The following is a 27116-nucleotide window of genomic DNA, read 5'->3' on the forward strand; positions in this document are numbered from 1 at the left end:
ATAGACCAAAGACGTCTGGGGGAAGCGGCCATGACTCCTGAGTTTGGGGAATCGGCACCTGTGCTTCAGGCAGAGAGCAACTTCTCAAAGCAGATGTGTCAGGGATTCAGGGTCAGCTACGCCTGTGAGGGAGGGCAGGAACGTGCAGTACCTCAGTGGTGAGCTCTCAGCCTCCAGTACAGCCTGCAGCTGTCTGTGTCTCGGGAGTTTCTTAGAGACCAGGGGCACAGAATGAGCTCAGTAAACGCAAGAGGGCAGGGAACGAGAAGGTGCATCCAGGAGAGGGGCCGCTAACTGTTTGCTCACGTGTTTGATTAAGGTCAGCTCCAATGTGTAACCTGAGGGAGCTGGGTGGTAGACGCCTTTAATCCCAACACGATGTGTGGCAAATTAACCTTACCTGTTTATTCTGTTTTACATATCACACAATAAAAATAATAAAATGTACTTGGGGGATAGCACACACTTTGAAATGAAACAACACTACTTTATGCCCAAACTACTAAGGACTGCCTACCTTTCAAAGTTATCTTCCTGGTCAAGTTTGAGCATGTACGTGCACACACACGCACGGGCACACGCGCGCGCACGCACACACACACACACACACACACACACACACTGCTCTGAGATCCCCAAAGGACTTTCTGAGTAACATTTAACCCAGTAACACAAAGATGGAAGTTCTAGTAGAAGTCATCATTAAGGTCACACAGGTTCAGACACAATACTGTAAATGAACTTTGACAGCAGCTCCCAGGTCCGGGCCTTGAAAACAACCTTTTGGTTTAACGCAAATTTGTTTAGCTTTTAGATGTAGATTATTTAGAGGTTGTACAAAGTCTGTCAGATTTATGAGCCAAATTTGTGCTGTTTCAAGCAACAGAAATGCCGCCGCTTGCAAGTCAGTTCGGAGCCCACGAAATAACAAGGCATCTTGGCGGGGTATTTTTAAAAGCAGCTCCCTGAGCAGTGTACGGCAAGGCTGGCCTAAAGCTGAGCCTGTCTGCAGAAGAGAGCTGAGAAACTCGACACACCAAAGTGGGCATGCCAGAAATTAACACAACAGGTGTGAGCTGCGGTTGGTAACTCAGCCCCTCCAGTTAACTAGGGGAAGGTGAGGGTCAAGGAAACACCACCCACACCCCACCTGACAGGAGGCAGGCTCCCAGCCAGAGGTCATTACCATACAATGAAGTTAGCATTGGCAGAAGTGCTAGCCATGGTTGGCTCTTCACCTTCGGAGGGCCCAGCGGCAATCCTCAGAGGAAATTGGGCTTCGGATATTAGCAAGGTACTTCTTACAAGGACTCTGCCAACCGAGATAAACAATTTAAAATCAAACAGGCTTTGTTCTAGATTATTTTGCCCAAGTGTGGGCTAACGGTGTTCTTAGTCTCAGATCGGGTAGGCTAAGCTAAGGTTGGGCGTGTTCATTAAATACATTGAAAACTTCCACTGATTTTATTAGTGCTGATATTGTTGTAACTTGAGGAATATTTAAAGTGAAATGGTCTGAGAAATGGAATGTTAACAATCAGAAAGGGGTTCCTTAGAGTTCCAAGTTCAAGTTGAAGAAAGTGCGCGGCCAGGCTGAGGGTGGGATGAGAGAGGGCAACAAGGGGCCCCCCCGAGTACCCGTATCAGCAGGAGGTTAGGGTGGGGAAGACCATCCCAGGGCCTGCTTCTCTGTAGGAGGGGTAGAGAGCCTACCCTGACTGCCATTTGAGGAACAGGACTAGAACAAAGCCAGCTGAGGAAAGGAAGAGCCTAAGGCAGCAGCCGGTGAGAACAAGCGGTCTATAGGACAGTCAGGTGAGACGGGCATACCCAGGTGCTTGAGGGGACTCGGGGTGGGCTGGCCCTGGTCGGTGAAGAAACAAGACCTGTTGTAGCTCTCTGTGATGGGATGATAGCAGTGTCAAGTGACTAGAAGAAAAACAGACTCAGGGGCATTTGACCCCGTGTGTGGCTAAACTCTCTAGATTAGAGGCGAGGGTCAGGGACACACTTATTCCTACTAGCCCAAATAGTAACTAGGGGTATCTGTAAAATCACTAGGGTAAGGGGTGGATTACAAAGGCCAAAGATATCAAGGACAGGACCCATTGTCAGTGAAGGAGGAAGCAGATTGTTAATCCAGGGCATTTCACGGGAATAGTGCAAATGGACCAGGGGCAGCTGGGAGATCAGGAGGCTCGGTATTACTGGAGCCCATGATAGCCGAAGGGCACCAAAGTCAGGGTAAGGCACTATGTTAAGCCTCTCATATTTTGGACCCAGTCTTGTAAGGAAAATATCTGCAGTACAGGGGAGATGAGGCTCTTGGCTGCGTTCTACAGGAGTCCAAGTGGAGAACAGCGGACAATGAGACCGCTGATTTGCCCAGATTTCATAAAAGAGCTGGGACCTGGACAGTGTGGGGCAAGCCTGCAGTTCCATTGCTTAAAAGGCTGAGATGGGGGGATCCCCAGGATCTTGGAAGAAGCACTAGAGAAGGAAACCCTGACAAACAGGAGTGCCCTTGCTCTGGGGAGGCAGGGCTAAGAGGCTGCCCACCCCCTCCACCCTCCCTTCTACCTGCTCTGCTGCAGGGAAACTTGGGCCAGGGGGATCCACCTGCAGCTTGGCCCCTTCCTGCCTCTGCTACTGAGAGCAGGAACTCGGTCGGCTTCAGCAGCTCCCCCAGTTTCTGCCTTCACCACACAGACAGCCGGGGGCTCATAGACTGCCTTTCCTGTAATGTCCGTGTATCCCTGCCAATCTGGTTTTTGGAGTTTGGGGCTTTATTTTGGTTGTTGTTTCAATCTTTTGAGATGAAATCTCGCTATGTGGCTCAGGCTGGTCTTCAGTGCCAGAGTTGAGGTGACACCCGCCCCCCCTCCAAGTTCCTCATCTCTGTTACTCTTGAGCAGTAAGGACTAGAGGAGGGCACAGACAAAGACACCCCCGGCGGACCTCCTACTCTGCTGCGTACTGAATTCATTTTAGCGGGATGTGTCCCACCCCAAAATCCCAAGCAAGCTCTCCAGTGGCAAAGAAGATGCCCTCAGGCTGCCTGTGCCCCGTGAGAAGCATCCCTGAGATCAAAGGGATGTCACATGTTCAGCCGCTGCTAAGAGACTGACAAGGACGCCGAGGATTTTACAACCGCGGTATTCAGCACAGCCCTGCATGGATTGAAGGACATGAGCAAAAATGGGAAATGTTTGCTTTAGACGTGATTTAATATTTGTACATGTAAATAAAACACCTAATTGCTTCTTGTTTGTTTTTAAGCAACTAGTTAAGGATAAAGAGGAATACCCCAGGTGGAGACCCCCAGATGTTCGGAATTGTCCTGACCCAAGAATTAAAGTTCAAAAGTCTCAAGGGCACTAAGAGTCCGGGGCCTGCTGGGTAAAGCCTGCCTAGTGCACCAAAGGTCCTGGGTTCGACTCCTGAGGACCTCTTATGCTGGGGCAAGGCACACAGGCCTGAAGGCTGAGGAAGAGTCAGGAGTTCAAGGCCATCCCTGACCTCAACCAGCTCCTGGCCCACCTTGGGCTTGTTGAGACCTTGTCTCAAAGCCCCCACCACTACAGGAAAGTTAGATCACTGCTATTAAGGTGTTTGCCTAAAATTCCAGGGGGCTAGCAAGAAAGCTCAGCTCAGCCAGCAGGAACTTTGCCGGAAGCCTGGTAAGCTGAATTCAATCCTGGGATCCACAGGCTAGAAAGAAGGAATAGACTCTGGAAAATTCTCTCCTGACCTCCAGACGTATGCACTGTGGCGCACGCATGCCCTTACACGCACACACAAAGTAAATAAATAAGAATTAAGGGGCTGGAGAGATGGCTCAGAGGTTTAAGAGCACTGGCTGCTCTTCCAGAGGTCTCAAGTTCAGTTCCCAGCAACCCCATGGTGGCTCGCAACCATCTGTTTTACACAATCTCACTACAGGGCAATCTGGAATGCAAACATATACACAGGCAGAATACAGTACACATAATAAATAAAATATTTTTAAAAATAAAATAATAAAATTAAAGATAAATATAAAGACCTATAATGAAATACTTAGAACCAAAGATGTAAGGAGATAAAGAACTCTCCTCACAGACTTAGGGGCTGGACACAGAAGGTTCTCGAATGCCTGTCGCACAACTGAAGGCCACAGGTCAGTAATTCCTGGTTCACACCCACACTCCAACAAAGATTCTTGTTTTTGAGAACTTCTTCCAAACACACAGTTACCAGAAGTCCAGGCTTTCCCCGGACAATACTTTCCTTTGAAACAATCCCTGCTCTCTCATCCCAAGAAAAATCCAGCTGAGCGTCTGAGGAAGCAGGACTCCTACCCTGCCCCCCAACTCCCAAAGTCACTCAAAGACTCAGAGAGAGAGAGGAAAGGCTCCTTACTCATGGACTTGGCCTTTGGGGAGTCAGATAAGCCCTGGGTTTGACAAGGACAACAGACTGGCCGCAGCACAGAGGGAAGGAAGGCCGTCCTCATTTCCACTGGGTTTCCCCACCACCAGCACAGCCCCTGCTGTAAATACGTAGGTTTCCGTGTTTGGATTTCTGAAAAGCGCTTACTGAAATGTGAACCAGATAAGAAGTGCTAGGAGCGGCCTCTAATAAACACCAGAAAAAAGGGGCCCGGCCATCTGTTCAGCCAGGGCTGGGGATGGTGTTGGAGGATGTCCCCTTCTTTCAACACCAACTTCCTTAACTTAAAGAACAGCAGAGAACAAGGCAGGAGATGGGTCAGGAAGAGAGGCAAGGGTCGGCCACGCACACAGACAGCTCCGCACAGCCACGCCTGCAGGCATCTATCTATGTAGGCGCCTCATAGATCCAGGTCAGGAGTGTTCTGTCTTCACTGTGGCTGGAGTGGCCTGTACACATGGATACAGTAGAGCTTGTATCCTCCCGGCATGCTATGTTCTCTCAGGAGTCCCAGAATTCTGCAGGCCCAGGAGGGAAAGTAAGGGGTGACGGGGACTAACAAACTTCTGCCAACAAAGCATCAGCGACCCTAGGCTCTAGTTCCAATCCTACAGCATCAAGTTCGAATGGTGTCAAATGAGACATTAGGTAAGAAAACGATTAACATTTTCACACATTCGTGTGTATGTGTGTGCACACATACACATACATATGGACATGCATATGGTAACTGGGGCATCTCAGAAATTTATTAGCGAAAATATGCATAATATTTAATTACCATTTTAACCATTTGAAAGTCGTGGCATTAAGTACATTGGCATTGTTAGGCCGTTATCGTCATTCGTTTTTTACAAATTTTTACAAATTTACAGAAACGCTGCCCACGAGCCAGTAACTCTCAACACCTATGTCCACCACTTCCGTGAGCCTACTTTCCCACTCCCTGAATGTGGCTGCCTAGATACCGTGAGTAAGAGTACTCATACGCTATCTGTCCTCGCGTGACTTGCACGCTCCCCTCGTCATGCCGTAGAGACCCACGTACACCGTCGCGTGTCGGGACGCTACCCCTGTTCGAGGCTGAATAATGTTCCACTGTGAGTGTGTGCCACACTTTCTTCTGTGCTCATCCTGACATTTGGATGGTTTCCCTGAGGCATTTTCAACTGTGATCAACACTTTGGAAACGCCTCTCTGATTTTCTAGCTTTGAAAGATGCTAGGAATTAATTATACTTGACTTAACTAGATGAATATGCTAATTTTCTTCATAATGGGTAAGTCGATACATTTTACTCATAAATATACTCTAAAAATCTACTTTTAAGGGACCTGTCAAATAAGGAAAGTCATACCTTCCCCGTTCCTACACACGAGAGCAAACAGGAAATCTTCCTTCTATTTCTACTGTCAAGATGTCATCTCACAGAAGCAGGGACGAAAGCAGTACCGCTTCCGACAAGAAATTTTATCTGAGGAAGTTGCTGGAGAAAGGGGGCAGAGGCAGTGGCAACTGTTCTGCCACCAGACTTCAGTGCCTCGAGGGGCAACCGTGTACCGCAGGCCGGCTAACAGGCCGGGTCGAATCCCCAGGGAACCAATTGGGGAGCCCATCTCCACTCTCCTTCCTGTTATCTTGCCAAAGAGGAAAATCTGTTTTGCTGGTGCTAGAGATTTCTAGGAAGAGAGTGAGCCTGCGCAGAAGGTACAGGATTTAAGGGGCTCCCTCAGGAACCTGAAGCGCCCTTCTTGGTCCTTCCCGGAAGGTAGGAAAACAGCCCTCTAGCCAAGGGCAGAGGCAGCCTGGGTGGCCTGCATGTGCTCAGAAAACCAGCACATGAGATGCTTTTCAGAGCATCAGAGAAAAAAAGCAAGTATCAAATGCTAGCAGTTGTAGCCTGGAGTTCTCTGCACCCACTGCACCCACCTTGCAGCTTCTCTGGGCCTTTGCAATTATCCACCTCACACTACCCAGATTTAAAAAAAAAAAAAACCTTAACAGGCACAGGGGTGGGGGGATCCAACTGTGTGACTTCATACATCACTTTTTAAAATCAAAACCCTTAACAGGCACAGGCGTGGGGGGATCCAACTGTGTGACTTCATACATCACTTTTTAAAATCTTGACCAGAGGGTGTAAGTGGCAGGTGCTGCAGTAACCTTAGGATAGCAGGTGATACCCCAGGAATACAGTGTGGCACAGGTAGTGGGGTCTTAGAGCCAGGTACAGGGACCCCGAGCCAAGGCAACGAAGCTTTGGGGAAGTCCACTGGCCTCTCCAGGCCTCAGTGACGATGTCTAGAAGCCATGCACAGAGTTGTTCGGGATCCTTGCATCATCTCCAAATTCTTTAAGAACCTATGCTTGACAAAACTTGCTGTGATGCTGCTGCCATCACTGATGTGATAGCCAGAGGATAAGGACCTGAGGGCACTTGGAAGAAAACACTCCCTGGGCCCAGGACAAGTAGGAAGTCGGAGTGAGGGAAAGGCAGTCCAGAATGTGCTGAGATTAGGGGGTAATGGTACCTGATGAAACCATTAAAACAAAGGACACAGGAACCAAAACCACATGCCTTTGGGGTAACAATGCCCCCAGCCAGCTATGTACAATAGTTATTGTCACACGATTCTTAAAATCTGGAGCTTCTGTCCCTAAATTTACTCAATCAAGCAGAACTTACAACAGGTATAAAAGTATGTTGAGGGGACTACTATGTGTAGCTCAGGGGCAGAGTGCTTGGCTAGCACACAAAAGGCCCTTGGTTCGAGCCTTAGCATGGCAAAAACAGAGCGTGTAGGGCCGTCAATGTAAAATGCACACGAATACACACACCCCCTGACAATTTTCAAATAGTCAACAAATCACTAGCTTCTCTACCCAAAGCAAGACTGCCATGAGCCTTTGGGCACTTCTCTATAGATCTTAAAATGCCATCCTCAAAGCCCAGGCTCAAGACTAAGCGGTTTTTGTGAATGGTGTGCATGAATGTTACTGTAACTCTTCACATAAAGACCAAAGGAGCTGGCTTTCTTATCTTAGACAAAGGCCCCATCTCAAGCCTCTGCATGGCTGGGCTCACAAGCTGTCACCTTCTAGGAAGGGAATACAAGGCTTGAGCCAGGGCAAAACAAACCAATGCCAGTAACTGTATCTTTCTTTTCATTTTTATTTACGTGGGTCTATGTCTGTTTGTGTATGTGGGGTGGGGTGCGTGTGTGTGTGTGTGTGTGCGTGTGTGTGTGTGTATCTGTCTGTCCGTCTGTGTGCAGGCACCCTCAGGAGCCAGAAGAAGGCACTGGTTCTCCCCTGAAGCTAAGGTGGTGGTAGGCACCGCAGCTGGTTGCTAGGGCTCAACTGATTCCTCTAGAAAAACGAAAAGCACTTTTAACCGTTGAGCCATCTCTCCAGCCCCTGCATGTCTCTTCTATTACTGTGTGGGACGCACAAGACACCCCTTCGGTGTACGAAGAAAGAAGCGGTGCTCAGAAGCCCTGGAGGAGACAAGACAGCACTCGTCTCAACAAAAGCCTTCCCAGCACACCTCTCCAGTGCAGACTGCTGGCCTCTGACCCTGGACCATGACATCCCCAAGGGGAGCTTGTCCTTCCACCACCTCCCTGTTGTCTTAAGGACAACACTCAAAAACCTGCTCTCTTGAGTACCCCACAGCCAGAACTCAGATGAAAACCAAGCAAGAAGATGCTGCTGCCAATTCAGCTGGACCAGCCTTCCTAAAATTCAGCAAAATCGGACAGTTATCATGTAGCCTTCAATCCAGGCATCCTTGAAATAATGGTGAGGATTGAACTCCGCCTCCATTCCTATCATTCGTCCATCCAAAAATATCACACTGAAGTCTTGCTATGTGCTGGGCCCCTGGAGCAACAGTGCACAGCCCTCCCCGCCCCCATGGTGCAGTTTATACTATCTCCTGGTTAGGCAATAGACCAATAATTATGCATTTGTATAATTACTCTGTGATAAGTGTGAAGAGTCAGGCAGCATGAGCGAGCGGACCTGACCCACCCCCAGGGGTGGAAGAGCAAGGGGGAAAGGCAGGAGATGGAAACTGGGGTGCATCAGGAGGCCAGAAAGAAGCACCGTTTCCTCTGTGCACCAGACAGTGAGCAGAGGGCAGGAAGCTCATACCTTTATGGAAGTCAAGGGGCTCTGAGTGCAAAGGAGGAGGCAGGTGTGCCAGTAGAGAACCAGGCACCCCAATAGGATATCTGTAGTCCCCCATGTAGGTGAGGGCAGTAGAGAACCAGGCCCCCAAGGGGATATCTGTAGCTCCCCATGTAGGTGAGAACAGTAGAAAACCAGGCCCCCCTGAAGGGGATATCTGTAGTCCCCCATGTAAGTGAGGGCAGTAGCAAACCAGGCTCCCCCCCAAGGGGATATCTGTAGTTCCCCATGTAGGTGAGAACAGTAGAAAACCAGGCTCCCCCCCAAGGGGATATCTGTAGTTCCCCATGTAGGTGAGCAGCACTGGGCGGGTAGTCTCTGAAAGCATGGAGTCAGGCAGGTATCAATCTTACTTATCCTTTGAAGATATCACCTCTAGAAAGGACTTTTCTCCTGCTGCATGTTTCTGGAAACCTCTGCACAGCCCCTCAGTGCTGCAGCTTTCTGTCTTCCTGTCTGGACTAACTGAAACTCCTATCTATCTTTCTTAGGCTGACAGAAGGAGAACTGAGAACTGCACCCTGTCCGAACACCAAGAGACTCAAGAGGCCCCGGGCTTCGTGCTGAGATGAGGCTCAACAATTCCGACACCCTTAGTCGGTGGTTCTCAGCCTTCAGCCTGCAACGGCTTCCCCTGATGGGCTGGTTAAAGGGACTGGGAAGCCATGTTCCCACCATTGCCAACGCAGCAGGTTTCGGCGAGGCGGGTGCTGATATCTTTGCCTGGTGTGTCAGGGGCTGTTGTTGTGGCTGATCCTGACCACAACTGGGGAACCAGTAGCCCCCTACCTTACACGGTAGTCAGACAGTGAGCAGAAGAACCCAGACTCGGGACATTAGCGTAGCAAGAAACTGTACCAGGATCGCTATCTTGGAACTCGAGTCAAACCTGCAGAAACAGATTTTCTTGAGTGAGCGAATCTGCCTGGCTTTTACACCTAGAAATCGGCCTCGCGCTGGGTCCCCCTGACAAGCCTTGGCAGCCAGTCGCGCACAGATTTCTCAAATCCCCAAGCTTTCAAGTGGGAAATGTTGCAGAATGCACCAGTCACAGCTACAGGACTCCAGAACGGTGACACTGGTGACGAAGACAACTTCTGCAGCGCATCAGACCTCAATCTGGCTCAGTGAGTCAGAGGGCCTGGCACCCAATCCTCCTGCGCCCCCGCCCCGGAGTCCTCCGAGCCATTCTGGTGCATCAAGGAACACCAGGGTCGCTTCCACAGGCCGTGCTCTGACACAGGACTGACTATTCTCGATTCTCGCAAACAGGAGTAACTGTTGCCTGCAGGAGAAACAGAACCTCCGTGGGTGTTTTCCTCAGAGACCCCCATCCCGCTGGTCTGTTAACACCGGGGCCTGAACTCTCTTCAGAGCGAGCCCTCGCCAAGCGGTTGTCTGTCTGTCCCGCAGCATTGTTTCATCACCAACCAAGCATTTCTTGGTTACTCAGCTACCAGTCACCATTTTCTCCTCGATTGCTAATGAGATAATTGCCCTGCAAGAGTTAACTCTATAGCCATTCTCCATTCAAATACACAAAATAGAAAATAATTAGACCCAAACAATCGCATTGGTTTTAAAAGCACACTAATGGACAAAATTGGGGGTATTCAGATTTGATCCAACATTCATCAGGATGCTTGTTGGTCAATTTGCTTAATGAGTGCTCACTTTTCTCTTAAGTTTTCTGGGGTGATATTCTCTCGGAGCAACACATTAAGCCCGCTTCCCTTTTGCAAGGAATTCTTAATGAGTGGCCCCTTGTGTAAAATGATCTCAGTGCCTGTAGGAAACAGCAGAAAATGACTGTAACTGATCTGTTTTCCAGAACTGAGAAAAATCAACAATAAACAACAGCAAACCCTTCCAGTATGTCCCTGGTTTCCCACAGCTTTAGAATATGGCCATCCCTGAGGGTGGGGGAGCCTCCTTTTGTTTGAGGCTCTGTTTAGTCCTGCCCCTCTCTATATAGACCAGGCTAGCCTCGAACTCACAGAGATCCTCCTGACCGACTCTGCTTCCCAAGTGCTGGGGTTAAAGGCGTGCAAGGGGTGTAGGCACTTCTACGTCTGGCTAGAAACCTGTTAATATGGTGATTGAAATCAATCACCGATTGATTTCATCAACTGAAACTCACGCTGGAGGAAGAAAATTTGGTAATTTCTGGAAATTTAAATTAATATTTCAAGCGCTGGCAACATTTTTTTCAAATGACTATAATTAGAAATAGACAAATATTTTCCACTGGGGGGAAAAAGAGGAAAAGGCACCCTAAATCAGGTGGCAATGATATCTTTTACTAGATGGCATTAGAAGAATAGATGTGGCTTTAATGCTTTGAAAAACTACAAACCGATTGTCTCCTTCAGAACTCCCAGGCGGACCAATGGCACAGCGAGTCATTTCTTACAAATGTTCCTCAAAGACAACAGCTCAGTAATGAGCTTCCTGGTCCTTGGCGGCTTCCACCATTATGTTTTATTGTAAACAATAAGCTTACACAGCCGACGTCAGAGGCTAGGAAGTACGTTTGCACACTAATCTCTTTCCAGACAGCTTACGAATGCCACTCGTCTCCACGACAAATGTCTTTAAATTATACTTTAAAAGAAAAGTACTTGCAAAGGCAGCAGCAAGTCTTTTAATATTTCACTTTGGCCCAGGCTTAGCAAATCCAAAAATTAACAAACTATACAGTAAAAAGGGGCTCTGGTGTCCGGGAGCTGTTTTGGCTTCAGGGGTAGTAACCAAGTTGCTGAATCTCAATCGCAAAACTGGGTAGAAGAGCAGAATCCAATACTCCAGATGACATCACAGCCTTGTGTGATCCGGTGGGTGGGGCACCCAGAGTATGATGTCACCGCCCTGTGTGAGCTGGTGCGTGGCTCGCCAGAGTGGGACAAATGACCAGCTGTAAACATGGCTTGCCACAGTTCACTCTGAAAAGAGCCAGTAAAGATGAGGGCAGGGGAGGCAGGGAAGTACTGTGTCCAACATGCTGGAGAGTTCTGAAGGGACATGGTGGGGATGGGATCTACAAACAGAATGAGGGCAAGGAGAAGGAAGGAAGGACTAGACAGAGGGGCTGGGGACAGGCACAAAAGACAGTAAGATTACCATTTAGCTACAAGAGCAGATAGCTAGGACCTGCCCTCTTCAAAAGGTAGGAGAGAGAAAAACTAAAGAGAGGAAAAGCATCTCCAGTGTAGAAAATAAAATCTTTCAGCTGGTGGCACACCCTTGTAATTCCAGTATGTAGGAGGTGAGGGAAGAAGAATCAAAGCCAGACACAACTAAATTGTGAGTTCAAGGCCAGCCAGGGATACACGAGAGCCTACCTAAAAAAAAAAAAAAAAAAAAAAAACAGGCTGGCAGTGGTGATACACACCTTTAATCTCAGCACTCAGGACTCAGCACTCAGAAAGCAGAGGCAGGAGGATCTCTATGAGTTCCTGGTCTACAGAGCAAGTTCCAGGACAGGTTCCAAAATTGCAGAGAAACCCTGTCTCGAAAACAAACAAAAAACAACAACAAAAAAAGCATATGGAAGACCGGCATAGTGAAGTTTGGTTTTAACCCTAGCACTCGGGAGGTAAACACAGCCAGATCTTGTCCCTGTGATTGATAGATACAGCTTGCATTTATGATAACTTAACCCGTGTGACTTTCTTATATGAACTGCCTGAGGCTCTCTGAATCAAATTGGCTGTGGCATGAGAATTAAGCCCGCCCCTTCTATCAGCTCCATTCTCTCAGGTCCCACTGCCTCTAGAGAAGTGACAGCTGGCACCCAGCACACACCTGTAATCCCAGCCCAGAGGGGTGTGGAAGGAGAGAAAAGAGTTCCTGAAACCTACTGCAGTCTAGCTGAGAAAACCCAAACTATAGATTCAGGGAGAGAGCCTGCCTCAAAGGAATATAGGCGGAGAACACCCAGCAGCCTCCTCTGAGCCCATTCACATGCGAATACAAAAGCATACATGTGTGTGTGCATACATGTAGGTGTGCATATACTTTCAGATACACATAAGCAAATCATTTTAAAACTTGGAAGCGTGCTGAGAAAAACGGAGATTTAAAAAGTGGACATGAAAGAACTAAAAAAACACCCAGAAATAAAATACAGAACACAAGAACAAACACAAGTGGGTGTGTCACAGAGGACGTACAGTGTGGCCCTTCCTGTAATCCCAGAATTTGGAGGGCTGAGGCAGAAGATCCAGAACTTGAGGCCATCCTAGACCATACAGAAAGACCCTAGACTGTTTTGTTTTGGTGGTGGTGGTGGCGGTGGTGGCGGCGGCGGCAGCAGCATCAGTAGTAGTAGGGGCAGGTGTGTGTGTGTGTGTTTGTGTGTGTGTGTGTGTTTGTGTGTGTGTGTGTGTTTGTGTGTGTGTGTGTGTTTGTGTGTGTGTGTGTCTGTTTTAAAGGTTGAGGAAGCAGCAGGAGTGGGGGTGGCAGGATACCTCAGACAAACAGGATGATTTGAATCTAAACAAATGATAAAGGAACTATCATTTCCCAAGAAAAAAGTAGGTCTGGAAGACAAAGAAGATCCATGCTGGTGGCTCTGAAGCCGTTGGGAGAACCGAACAAACATTTCTGATCTTTGACACGTCTTCAGGGAGGGAACATGGAAGCCACGCTGGGGATTATAGATCAAGGGAGCAGTCACATCTGGGGGAAAGTCAACCCCAGCAGCCAACACTCAAAACTACTATCCTGCAAAGGGTAAAAGCAAGCATTCCTGCGGGTGTCTAAGGTAAAGAGGTGTGGCCAGCTCACAGGCAAGGAAAACCAGATTAGTGTTCCTGACTTTGACAGCACTTCATGACCAAAAGAGACAGTACAGCAAAAATACTAAAGATAGTTGAGCAAAGACAGAATGGCTGTGGCTTTCTATCAGACATCTGACCTTTAGAGGGTAAGAGCAAGCATTCCTACAGGTGTCTAAGGTAAAGGTATGGCCAACTCACAGGCATGGAAAACCAGATTAGTGTTCTTGACTTTGACAGCACTTCATGACCAAAAGAGACAGTACAGCAAAAATACTAAAGATAGTTGAGCAAAGACAGGATGGCTGTGGCTTTCTATCAGACATCTGACCTTTAAAATAAAGACTACAGAGAACCTATCGCTAGGACGGCCGCCAGCGCATCCCTTCAGAAAGAGGAGCTCCACAGAACACCTCCGCCAGCAGCACCAGGTGTACACCGGCATGCAGAGCCGAAAGTAAGGGATGGATGGCAAGAGGTGAGCTCTCCTCAGACAAGAGCTGATTAGAAAACAGGAGAGAGCAAGTTCTGCAAACAGATATCAGCTGAGGGCAAAACGGGCACTTACTCCTTCAAATCCCCAGTTCCTAGCACAACAGGCACAGGGAGCAGACTAGCTGCTAATTCAAATGTCACTCATGGTAGGAGACGAATAGAAAACAGCTCTCAGAAAAAGCAGACAAGATCGCTACCTAAGGTATCTGCCTAAAGGCACCCATTAGAAGAACATTATTGCCATCGGAAAAGACGAACACACTGTCTACCCAGCATTCTCTTTAAAAACAAAATCTGATCATGCTCGAACCACTCAATCAACAATTTACAGGAAAAGCAGGGACTGAAACATGCTAATTGTGGCGGGAATGCAATCAGCGTAATTCCCGCTGACTGACGTTGACAGGGCAAACACACAACCCCTTCCGCGCGGGAGAGCGAGGCTGAACCCCGCCAAGAAGCAATGGCAGGGCGAACCTCCCAACCAACCGAGGCGCGCTCCTCAATTCAGTCGAACATTTACAAACTTCATATTACTTACTTCAACAGGAGAAAGGTGAGTACTGAATACTCCACCGCAGGGTAGAGACATGATTCGTGTTCCAGTTCAAATAGAGTGTCCCTCCCCCGTGTCGAGGGCTTGGGATGGGAGGCAGTGCAATGATCAGAAATGATATGATTATTGTTCAGAAAAGGGAATCGGTATTTTACAGCCAGGTACTGAAAATATTTATAGATGAAATTGCGCTTCACGGGATAAGCAGATGAACTGGGAAGGGGCAAGGCCGAATGATGAGGACCGGCTGGCCTTGTGGATCTGTGTTGTCCTTGAAATGTCACTTTGATAAAAACCTGTGTTAGCCAGGTGTGGTGACACACACCTGGAATCCCAACATTTGAGAGCTGAGAGCAGGAAGACCAGGTTGACGTATCCTTGCCTACCTTGAAGCCAGCCTGGGTTACGTAAAACAACGTCTTCAAAGGCCAGCAGGAAATCCAACCATAAAATTAATGTCTGCTCCTCCATGTTGAAACAAAAATGGTTGCCAAAAGGAAAGGTTTTCAAAGAGGCCAGGGAGCAATACAAATCAGAGGCTTCCTGCTGCTGTTTTAAATGTGTTTGCTCTTTCCCAGACAAGTGACAATAAATTTAAACACGGTTATACTCGCTAGTTTTTATTATCAACCTGACACAACCTAGGATCTCCTAGGGAGAGGAAGCCCAGGCAGAGCAATCGTCTTGATCGGACTGGCCTGCGGATGTCTGTCTGTAAGGCTTTTAATTGGCGATTGAGGCGGCAGTCCCATCTTACTGAGAGTGTCGCCATTCCTAGGCAGCTGCGGCTCAACTGTGTAGGAAAGCAGGCTGAGCAAGTCGGGTGGGAGGAGCCAGGAAGCGGCACGCCTCCATGGTTTCTACTTGGGTTCCTGCCTCCAGGTTCCCGCCTTGACTTCCCTGGATGATGGACTGTTATTCAGGGAGGTGAAATAAACCCCTTCCTCCCCAAATTGCTTTGGTCATAGTCCTACCACAGCAACAGAAAGAGGGAACGAGGGTCTAGTTAAACAGAGGCCCTGAAATTCTCACCCCAAACGGTAGGTCCTATCCCATGACAGAAGGTCAAACTCTGAACAAGCATTTCCGACAACTGGCTTTGTGACACACGTGTGCCTGTTCGAAGCCAGCGATTTTTATCAATAGTGCTTGATGCCACATGTCAAGCTCCTGGGGCTTCCTCCCTAAAACCCTCAACTCAGAGGTGTCCTTCCCAGTTCCAGTGGAGGGGGGCCATCCTCTGGCCCTAGATCCCTCCACAAGGGCCAGATCTCCACCATCCAGGGCAGACAGAGAGGACCTTTTAGTCTTGATCCCACAGTTTCAACACTCAGTTCACTGGGTCCCAGACTTTTTCCTCTTTTTTTTTTCGGGGGTGGGAGGGTTGGGGAGTGGGGTGGAGTTCAAGACAGGGTTTCTCTACATAGCCCTGACTATCTTAGAACTTACTCTGTAAACCAGGCTGGCCTCCAACTCAAAGATCCACCTGCCTCTGCCTCCCGAGTGCTGGGACTAAAGGCGTGCACCACCAGCGCCCGGCGCGTGCGTGCGTGCGTGTGTGTGTGTGTGTGTGTGTGTGTGTGTGTGTGTGTGTGTGTGTATTTGGTGCTCTCTAGAAGGGCACACCTGAATCGGCTTTGGGGATAAAAGAGACACAAAGAGAACTGACAGAGGGCGGATCATCGGATATAGTTTTCTTCATAAAGCCCACATTTTCTGAATGGGATCGAGACGGCCAGGTTGGCGGTATGGATGAAACACTGGTACATCTGCCCCCCCTCCCGGATCCTAAAGGTGAGGGCTGACCCAGTGTTTCTGTCAAATGAGTTCCAGCTGAATCGAGAATGGCAAACCACTGGGACAGAAGCCAATGGTCAGTCCTTTCCGGGAAGGTAATGGTCCCATCACCCAAAAAATCCCACCCACCTGGTTCCTTTGCTGTTCCCTCTACGCTATCTCTTTTTCCTTCACGGTCACCTTCTCTGACCTTTCCCTCTGCTTGTCCTTCATTGACCAGAAGCTGCTGGTCTTTAAGTCTAAATTCAATGGATTTTTGTAAAACAGGCCTTCAAATGTTTTCTCTATTCTTTTCCCCTCCCTGCTTTTCTGGGCTTTTTTTTTTTTTTTTTTTTTTTTTTTGGTTTTTCGAGACAGGGTTCTTGAGAGGAAAAGAATTCACTAGAACAGAGGCCCCAGGTCAAGGGTGTTCCCTGCTATCCCCCACCCAACACTTCAACTTAAGAACAATAGCCTAGCCGGGCAGTGGTCGCCTTTAATCCCAGCACTCGCGACAGAGGCAGGCTGATCTCTGTGAGTTCACTGAAGGCCAGCCTCATCTACAGAGTGAGTTCCAGGACAGCCAGGGCTGTTGTATGGAGAAATCTTGTCTCAGAAAACAAAACAAACAAAAGAACAATATGACAGAATGAAGCTGCGCCACCACTCGGAGGACACCACCGCGGCTGTCACACACTTCCTGTGTCAGCTGTCTGTCACGCACCCCCTGTATCGGGAGGGGCCCCTCCCCACTGGCACCTCACTCGCCCGGCCCCTTTAGAAGACAGGGGTTCTAAACTGGATGATCATTTTAAATAATGTCCCTTGAAAATGCTGAAATGTAAATTAGGCAACACATTCAGATCTGAAGAAAAAACCTCAAAACCCCTTCTACATATGCTAGCTTATTTTAAAACTGGGGCGGGGGAGGGAGGGGGTGGAGGGGCAGGGGAGGGGGTCTTCTATCAAAATGGTGCTTTCTGGTTCTGGTCCAGTTCAAAACGTACCTACTACTTCCCTGCATTAAACACACATAGTATATGAAAATAAATCCAAGAACATTCAAGGACAAATTTGTTACTAGCTATTCTAATGCCTTCATATTAAGAAAACCACAGCTGGTTGCACGGCACATACATCCCTATACCCCCAGCACTTGAAAGGGTGAGGCAGGAAGATCAAGGGTTTGCGGTCCACCTGGGCAACATAGTAATTATGAGGCTAGCCTGAGCTACATAGTGAGACACTGTGGGGTCAAACAATGAAGGAAATCTACACTGTGACAATTAGGATGGAAACAGAAATGTGTTTCAAATATTCTACGACCTAATAAGCACCTTTAAAATGCCTGTCTAATTTCTCTGCTTTTAATACAGTTCTGTTTCATTTTTAAGCATACACTAGCCTGGTAGAATGACAGTCAATGCCACCAACCCTGAACATTCTAATATCCCCAGTACAGTTTCCCCCCTGAATCAAATACATGCACTGGACTCCATTCTGTGCGTAGCTCCTCCCAATAGAGACACAATGACTGTCAAATCCATTGTGACCACCGTCTCTTTGTTCTCAACACAGAAAGAAAACTCTCAGCTTAAGAGTAGACTATTATTTTCAAATTACTGGTAGTTTCAGAACATTTGGGAGGACCCCTCCCCCACTTCCTAAACCTTTGAAACACTCCAAGTCACTTGAGGCAAGCTGGATATTTTGCCTCACAATTTAAAGAGGCGGACAAAGAAGACAAGTTTCTCCTCTTTTTCATTCTTCTCCTCATCTTTTCCCACTTGGTCAAGTGTCAAGAACCTACACCTTCCCTTATGTGACAGTATTGTGCCCACTACAGCCACCTCCTCTTTGTCAGGTCCAAAGGAAACCAGTTTCCCAAACTCCAAAACACAGACTGCCGGAGACCTAGCCATCTTTCCCATATTGTTTGGGAGAGGGCCCACCAGTAATCTAAGAGCTTTTTTTCCCCTTTTCTTTTGGGGGGTGAGGGGTTCAAGACAGAGTTTCTCTGTGTAGTTTTGGAGCCTGTACTGGAATTAGCTCTTGTAGACCAGGTTGGCCTCGAACTCAAAGAGATCTGCCTGCCTCTGCCTCCAGAGTGCTGGGATTAAAGGTGTGCGCCACCACTGCTTGGCTCTAAGAGCCTTCTAACGCAGCAGCAGCAGCCACAGAATCTGGAAAGAACCTATGTGTTTCAGCCCAAGCAGAGACCTTTCCAAGGTCTTGCTCATCCCACGTTTTGCTAGATCAAAAAAATTCACATTAAAAAAAAAAGTTTTTGAGGCCTGTTGAATACCGTATTTCTCATTTCACTAAAGATTTACGTTGTCACTGAATGAAGAACGGGAGTCATCTCCTATCACTGTCAGATGCTCAGGAATCGCGGCTGGAAGAGGCTTGCAGAGGGTGGCAGGGAGGGAAAAGGTGGAGTGCAATTAGCCTTGGACTTAAAAACAACTCACAGCTCATACCTGAACTGGATTTGCATGATACACACACAGACATAATCACATGCAGAAGCGAGATGCATACTTTTCCATTTTTTAAAGTTATTCCTTTGAATAGGCAATTACTTGACCAGATTTCATTTACAAAAATCTCATCACATATGGCATTGTGGGAAATGCTTCAATTTCTGAAGCGTTCTGAAAAATCCAGGTGCCCTGAAGATGAGCTCACATCACCTTGTACTCCACTCTCCAGAGCCTCTTCGTGTGGGAGCCTTTTGGCTCACTCAACACTTAACTTTCGCTGTTCAAACCTTGACAGAATCACAGCCCTCTTCAAGATTTACTTCGGGTCCCTGAAATGTCTCTGAACCCACCATTCTACTCAAGGAGCAATGCCTTGTCCGCCAACCCAATTGTAAGGCACATGACCAGACTGCCAACTAAACCTTCTGACACACGACATTCAGCCCTGATCTCCCTACGGATAGCCAGGAATCCTACCTTACACGCCATCATTCATTCTTTCATGATGTTAATGACCAAAAGAAGCTGATGAGCCATGCCGCGGCTTCTACTACCTTACTCCAGATCCCGGTTGATCTAATGTGTGCCTCTGAACCATGACTGGGAAAAGACCCAAGGAAACGGGCAGATGGGAAGGAAGAGTGTTGGGTAAGCCACAGAAGGAGCAACTCACCCTGAGTAACCAAGGAGAAAGGAGGGTGGTACTGAGCATCCTGGCTGAGCGTTCTGCATCCTCGCTGAGCTTTCTGCCCAGCCACAGTGCAGGGTACCCCCAACAGCACAGGCGACCCCCGCAACATACCATCCTCAGGTGGGGATGGATTCTCTAGACCTCAGACTTCCTTAGGTCCCTTATCTTGACATTCCATGGCACAAGTTACTCTGTGGTTAGGTGACCTACCCCAACAGATCAATAGCCTATTTTTAGGCTGTGGCTTCCTCACCGGCTGTTTTCCACAGAGCCAAGAGCTGTGAAGCCCACGCAACACATATGAGAAATTCTCCACCCCACACCAATGGGGTGAGGAAATAAGCAAGGCCAGTTATTTTCTCATTTCCAAATTATGTAACGAGGATTGCAGACCATAGAGGGGACACCAAGCCAGCTGAGACAGGCAGGATGGGACCATATCAAAATGACATTTGGCTTCCCTCCTATCTCCTGCAGAGATCCATTAGCCAGCTGTGGTAGTCCTTCTCAGCCCACAATTAAAGAACTGTTTTCCCGAAAACAATCCCAGTCTCCTTCCAGGGCAAGGCATGCCCACTGGCGGCTTGTGACACTCCTGTCACAGACTACAAATACTTGAAGAGTGACAGTCGCTAAACCTCCCTCACCCTATCGTCTCCAGGTTTAATAAATCCAATTCCTCTAAGCCGCCTTCAAAGTCCTTGTTTCCCCAAAGTGCTCTGTCTGCGTCTCCACCCAAAGCATCCATTTTATTCACATCCCCACTGGACAGTTCCTTTCACGACATCTTTCTTTTCGTCATATGACCGGTGCACACTTAAAACAGAATTCTTTATAATCCCCCAAATCCTTTCATAAGAGTGTTGAGCCAGAGTTTGAGACTATGGGGTTTCATTTTCTTTCTTACATGGACCTGACCCGGAAAAAAAAAAAAAAGAATTTCATTGGTATCGAGCTTTGTGTCTGTGAAATTGAGTTTCCGGTAAGTGTAACCCAGAGGTGATGAATGAACAAGATGGTCACCATGCTTTTCCCCATAGAGAGCCCACGCGCGGCCTGAACTGTGAACCCCAACATCTGCCATTACTCCCAGGCAGCCACACCAGAACTCCAGCTCTCTTTCCCAAGGCTTGGTGGCTGGCAGGTAGTGCCAACTGGATGCCATCTTTACCCATCTCCGTCTCTTCCTTGTTTCTAGAATATGCCTAACGCGTACAGCTTCCCATCCCCTTTGTCCAATACCACCGAAGAGCCTAAATGAACTGTCCTTCTCCACAGCTCTCTGTTAACACAGGGCTCTCATTCTGAGGTGAGGCACCCTTTAAAAAAAAAAAAAAGGCTCCTCCCAAGCCGCCATGAAAGGATCATCCACAGTTTCCAGAAGGCAGACGCAATCCAAGTGCCCATCAGCTTGTGAATAGAGAAACAGCACGCACAGTATACACCTAACAGCAGAAACACTGGTCAGTCTTAGGAGGAGGAAACCCTGTCAGGCGTGGTGTTAGCATGTGCACCAGCACCAGAGAGAGGGAGGCAAGGTGGCCAGGAGTTCAGAAGCCAGTTTGGTCAACATGGTAAGACCTGTTTCAGAAACACAAACATTAACATGAAATTCTGGCCTTACACAACACACAAGACCCCCTGGGGGACATTATGGTAACTAAAACAAGCCAACCAGCAGGCAGATACTGTGGGGTTTACCAGTCCCAGACACAGAACACAATTCGGAGTCAGTGGTAGCCAGGGGGATGGGTGGGGAGGAGTTCTCTAGTGGGTACTGGCTTTCAGTTTTGCAAGATGAAGCGATAAAGCTGGTTTCATAACAATGCGAATGTACTCAATACCCCTGAACTGTGCATTCCAAAGTGTTAACGTGGTCAATTTTAGGATATACAATTTTACTTTAAAAATAATAACTAAAAGGACTCTCCCTTCTTCTTGACTGCCTATAGGAAGACTATCCCAAGTTTGGGGGCAGGACGGGGCACTGCTTTCCAAGCTGTGCTTAACTGAACAGAAGGCAAAGCAGGTGGCCCTGGACTGGTGACCTTGTTCACAGTCAAGTCCACCTTGGCCTGGCCTCCAAGGCCTCCCTCACAATCTGGACCTAGCTCAACACCAAATACACTCCCTTCCCTTCCCCATCCTCCCCAGTCCCATTCCTTGGGCTAATCTAATCGAGAGGCCCAGGTTTCTACCTTTATACCCTCTGTTTCCTTACCCTCAGCCATCTGACCAAAGATTGGGTGATCCTCAAGCAAGATCTGAACATCTTGTTCCACGTTTCTCTCGATTCTTCCAACTATCACAACTATAGATCTTCTGCTCCCCTTCTGAGGAGTTCAGTCTTATCTCAAAGTAAGATCTCCTATGTGGAGATCCACAGTCCCCTGGTCTGTGCTAAACACCCGCCCAACACCTCTCTTTGAAACCGCTGCCCACCCACCACGCATCTGCACCCCCAGTTTTACTCTGAGCACGTCCCTGCCACAGAAGCTCCTATCTGCTGTCCCGGTGAGGACACAGCAAAGGATTGATAAGCTTCGTTAAACTGATCCAGCGTTCTCTAGCCTTGCCTGTGTTCAAAGTGTGGTCAGGTGAATGGCAGAGCTGTTAAAGCCATGGTTTCCAGCCCACCGTGGGTCGGAACCCAGCCAAGGGCAAGTTTACAAGATTGCTGCACTCCCAGGAAAGTAGTCCAGGAAAGCCCCTCCGGAAAATTCCTATGGTTCTATATTTGCACAGCCACTTTATGTAAGGGAAGGACTACGGAGACCAGAGGAGGGGCTTATTCACCTGGATTCTCACTCCCTAAACTTTTATCCCAAACTCTGTAAGCCCTTTAGTAAAAAAGTCAAGGGACCTAGGTGAGGTCAACTACAGAGTCAGGAAAAGCAGCGCACATCACCATGGGCAGAAGATGTTTTTAAAGACCTAGTCATTCAATGAATAAGTTTCATCTTAATAAAAAAAAAAATCCAAACGGATAAAACAACCAAAGCCATCAGGTTTTACGCCAGTTGCACGGTTGCCTTTTCCCCCTAAGAGACTTAAGCTGAGAGGGCTATAAAATCCCAGCCCTGCAGAGACCACCCACTTCCTGAGAGGGGCTCCATGCTAGGTATGCCAACTACAGAACCTCCTGTGATCAATCCCCAGCCTTTGCGCCTTGACCCTGCCGCCCCTCCCCCCACGCAGAGGGTAAGCATCTGGTATCTGATCACACAGCGGGTAAGTGGCAGAACGGGATGTCAATTCCAGAAACTGAGCCCTGAACTCTGATGCCATCTGCCCTAAATAACTGAACTTAAACGTTACTACATTCTGTCAAGGTGTGCATGGGGACACATGTCAGGGCCAAAACGGAAGCTGACACATAAGAGGGATGGCAAGTGATCAGGTTGGAGCATTTTGTTGGAATCGTCTTCCATGTTTTCTAGAAGCATCCAGTCAGCCAAACAAGCATGCCTAGGAGCTCGCTGGCTACTGGCTTCAAACGACTCTTCATTTAGTGGAGACTGAAGTCCGAGATGAACCACACAATCCAAGCCAGGGGGCCAGGCTTGCTCCCAGGTCTCTGTGGCTCAGCAAGATCCATGCCGGATTTGTCCTTGATTCAAGCGTCTCCCTACCGCTGACTCCCTTCCAAGCTCTGCTCACCCCAGAACTGCAGCCGTGAAAATAGCGACTAGTGCTGCTGAAGCTGCATATGAGATTTTACATATTTGGATCCCTACAAATGTCTTTTAATCCCACTTTTGGAAAAGTTACCACACATGACTACAGCACTTCCCACACTCCCGCCCGCCAACTCTTGAACCTAACTCATCCTAGAGAGATGAGACTGTGGCCCCCTGCTTCTAAGGGCTTAGGATCCAGCTAAGACGTCGGTTCTGGACATCCTGGCTGGTTTGCTCATTTCCTCGTGTCCTCTCATCAGCTGGAAGTAATGAGTCAAAGTCCTAGAAGTAACTTCTAAGGACTGTCAACAACCATGGCAAAATCCGTTACCAAAACAACACCTGCAACCTCAGCTCACTCAAGGAAGTCCACGGAATACTTGGCACATTTCTGAGGAGAATTTCTTCTGGGAGTGCAGTAAAATGGTCACTGTATTTCTCGGTGCTGGGCCAGAGTAAACGGCAGCTGAGAAGCCAGTTATCAGGGACAAATATATAACGGTATAATCATCTTTACTTGAGGGGGGCTGGGAATGGTTTCCAACTTCATTTTAGAGATAACTTATCTTCCTTTCTGAGGAACCCTAACTAGATGGGACAGGCTAACCCCTCCCCCAACCCCTTATACAACAGGTTCACATGCCCCTGGTCCAAGCTATTCAGTGAATCCTCCTGGCAAATTAACTCACCTAAATTGAAAAGACTAACCAAATGTTCTAAGACAAACAGCCTGAAGCCCTCTTACCCAAATCAGCAGTCCTGTGTCCTTGAACCCTCAGAACAGGGCTGGGCATATAGTAAGCACTCATTAAATGATTTTGTACGTGTCTTACTTTACAGCAAATCCTGGTGAGCTGTTTAAATGGATACGCAGTGGGCATATGGAGCTGAGCTCAGGGTCCTTCACTGATTATTTTGGGCAAGTAACTTGTTCTCCAATAAGAAAATAGTAGAGGCTGTAGTGGCCCAACCTCCCGGGCCCCCTAAATAGGGAAACAGCAGGGAAAGCCCACAGCACGGGGCCTGGCAGACATTTGTTGATTATAAAGTTCCACGGATGCACAAAGCACATCCATGATATGATATTTAAGGCACGTTAGAAAGCATGTTGCAAAGGCACGCCTTGCATGATTTAAAACGTCATAAGAAAAAAAGAATGCGTGGATGGGTGGGGAAGGCTCTCTCTATTCCAGAATTATCAGATTATTTCCAGTAGGATCATAAACCAGAATGCCAGGTGCATAAATTACTAGGATCTTGCACCTGCAGGAAAGGGGGAAGGTCTGATTCACTGTTTCAGGACCATCCTGTTGAGCTCCAAAAGCTGTGAATGCCCAGGAAGGAGGAGGGGTTTCTACAGAGCAGGCACTTGCTGGCCCTCCAAATGGAGAGCACAACATAAACAAAAACACAAAAGAGCTTCCTGCTAACCCAGCAGAACAGTCACACACACACACACACACACACACACACACGCACACGCACACATCCCTTAGACCACGATCCTTCATGATGCAATGTCTTATAGCACCTACAGGGAAACCGAAGCCCCCCACCCACTCCGAATTCAAATGACCCACCCTAGAGTGCAGAATCAAGGAGGCTGTAGGTTTGGAAAGGGGGCCTGAAACTGGAGGGGCAGAGCAAGGGTTTGTTGCCAGAAAGTTACTGGTCAGAGCACACTAATCAGGAGGGAGATGTAAATCATTGAGTCGTTTCAGCTTTTGAAGGGGAACTATGATCTTTCTGGTGTTCCACCTTGTCTAAAGAGCAAGGTGGAACGTGTAAAGATCGCTGGGGTCGTTTTCGGCGAAGTGGTCAAATACGTCTAGGAATCCAGACACTCATTGGTATTTCCTGGCGACCCCTCCTCTGGCACAGGGGTCCAGATGCAAGGTCTCCCCCACAGGAAAGCCCTCCCTGGCCTTTCAAAAGCATCGGGGAGTAGGATCTGGAAAATGCAACCAGCGGCGGGCTCCAAACAGGTCACAGCGTTGCTGGCCGTTGAGTGCTTCATTCCAGAGCCCGATTCTCCCTAACCTATAGCATCAGGGTAACCTCAAAGGGTTTCTAGGTTTTGTTTTGAAAACGACCTGGCAGAAAACAAGGATTCAGGGACTAGCCAGGCGACCCGCACAGGCAGCGCACCAGCGACACCTGGCAAAAAGGGGCAGGGCTAAGGAGCTCCAGGAGCCTGCAGATCCTCTTCCACCTTGAGACCCAAGTTCCCGTGCAGAGGTACCCTGGTTTTCCTAACAACTTGAAGAAACAAATGGGATTTGCACGAAGTTCACCCCTTTACCCCCCCACCCCACCCTACCCACTGCGGCCAGAGGATGGCTATCACGTGGGAGGAGGTGTCTAGATCTCGGGATTCCCAAAGAAAACGGCCACCTGCGATTACAAGTCTTATACACTGCGACTAGGGTTTCCAAAGCTGGGGTGGCCTGGCTCGTTCCTCATACTGGCGCACAAGGTGGCTTGGAACAGCTGCGTCCCCGCACGAGGACCCTGCTTCCCAGGAGCTGGCGGCCAACGTAGGCTGCAGCAGCTCCCCGGCGCGTGGCAGCAATGAACACCGTGCGGCTGCAGAGAGGGGCGAGCCTTTAGCAGGAGATTTACAAAAGGAAAAAGTCTGCAACCTAGCGGCTGTTCGCCACACGCCTGGCTCAAGTTGTCCCAGTAGCCGCCACCTACAGGATCGCGGGGTCCCGCCCCAGAGCCGCACGCCGCGTGTTCCCCGTGCAAAATAAGGGAGGGGGGTCACAAACGAGCCCGAGATTCATTTCCACGGGTGGCGCCGCGCACGACTAGAGTGACTGCGGCTGGATCCCCAGCCCTGTGCACAAAGAGCGCCCACGGTGGGAAAGCAGCGGTCTCAGTGTAAAGAAAACGGCTCTCCAACTTTGCCCGGCGCGCGTCCGGGGACCCGTGGGCTGATTCTCACGGGTGCCGGTCACCCACAAGCAACTTTTAACAAAAGGAAGCCGTGACCGCGCCTCGCACTGAAAGAGGACTCTCTCGGTGCGAAGCCCGAGGCCGCCCGCCACTGCCACCCGGGCTCAGCCCGCACAAAAGCATCGCCAAACTCGCCCGCAGCCCCGCGGCCCCGGCTCCCGGAAGACTCTCGGCTCCAGGTCTCCACAGCCCGCAGCTGCCGGCTCCTGGCGCAGGTGAGCGAGGCGGGCCAACAGAGTCCCGCAGCCGCCCGCCACCTTCGCACGGGCTGTAACGCTCAGGCGGAGGAAAAGCCAACAGTCACCACTCTGAACGCACCCCTGCTGGTGGCACCCCTCCCGGACCCAGGATTGCACCCACGGGGTGGAGGGTGCAATCCTCTTATCTGCCGCGCTCTCCCACCTGTCTGGCCACGGAGCAGGACAAACAGGACGCAGAGCAGATCCCAGGCGCCGCGAGCGCCTCTCATCGCGGTGGCTGCGCTAGACTCTGAGATCCTCTCTCGGCTACAGCTCTCGCCCAAGTGCACCGAGCGCGGCAAAGCCGAGCCCCCAGAGCCACTAGCGGCGCGCGACAGCCCCTCCTCCAGCGCCCTCCCCCAGCGCGCGGCCACGCCCCTCCCTCCTCCAGCCCGGGTCGCGCTCCCTCCCGCTGCCCGGGACTCTCGGGAGCTCCTGATCCCGAGGTCGCTGCGCCCTCTGAGACCTGGAGCACCCATAGCCCCTCCATCCTGGATCCTCTTCCTCCCGGCACTCTCCCTCCACCGGTGGTCCTCCAGCCCCAGGCCGCTCGCTGGTCACGCAGGTGCTGCCTGCGCTTTGTGAAGCCTGGCGCCACGCGCGCGACAGGCACCGGCCAGCCACCTGGCAGGTGCTCCCTAGACAATAAAGGACAACCGCAGGGGTCCCCCCTCCCCTCCGCCCCTACACGGTCCGGCGCGGAGAGGCTTTACTCCGCCTGCAGTGGAAGTGGAGTAGGGACTGCCGGGCGAAAGGATTAGGAAATTGGGTCCCCTACATTGTTCTCCGTTCCTGCTAGTAAAGGGGCAACATTTATTTGTGGCGCCCCGCACCGCGA

At 49.3% G+C, this 27116-nt stretch overlaps 1 protein-coding gene across 2 annotated transcripts in view; it reads right to left on the reverse strand.

Moving 5' to 3' along the window:
- Window positions 1-26605, reverse strand: part of Kit (KIT proto-oncogene, receptor tyrosine kinase) — a 77602-nt gene extending 50997 nt beyond the window's left edge. Inside the window, exon 1 of one of the 2 annotated variants that reach the window (XM_075942986.1) lies at window positions 26442-26605. In XM_075942986.1, the coding sequence (XP_075799101.1) occupies window positions 26442-26508 (67 nt within the window). In that variant the 5' untranslated portion in view covers window positions 26509-26605. The remainder of the gene's footprint in view (window positions 1-26441) is intronic. The other variant, XM_075942985.1, reaches the window with a different exon arrangement.
- Between the last annotated feature and the right edge of the window lie 511 nt (window positions 26606-27116).

Source organism: Microtus pennsylvanicus, chromosome 12, assembly GCF_037038515.1.
Source record: "Microtus pennsylvanicus isolate mMicPen1 chromosome 12, mMicPen1.hap1, whole genome shotgun sequence".
In the NCBI taxonomy this organism is placed as follows: domain Eukaryota; kingdom Metazoa; phylum Chordata; class Mammalia; order Rodentia; family Cricetidae; genus Microtus; species Microtus pennsylvanicus.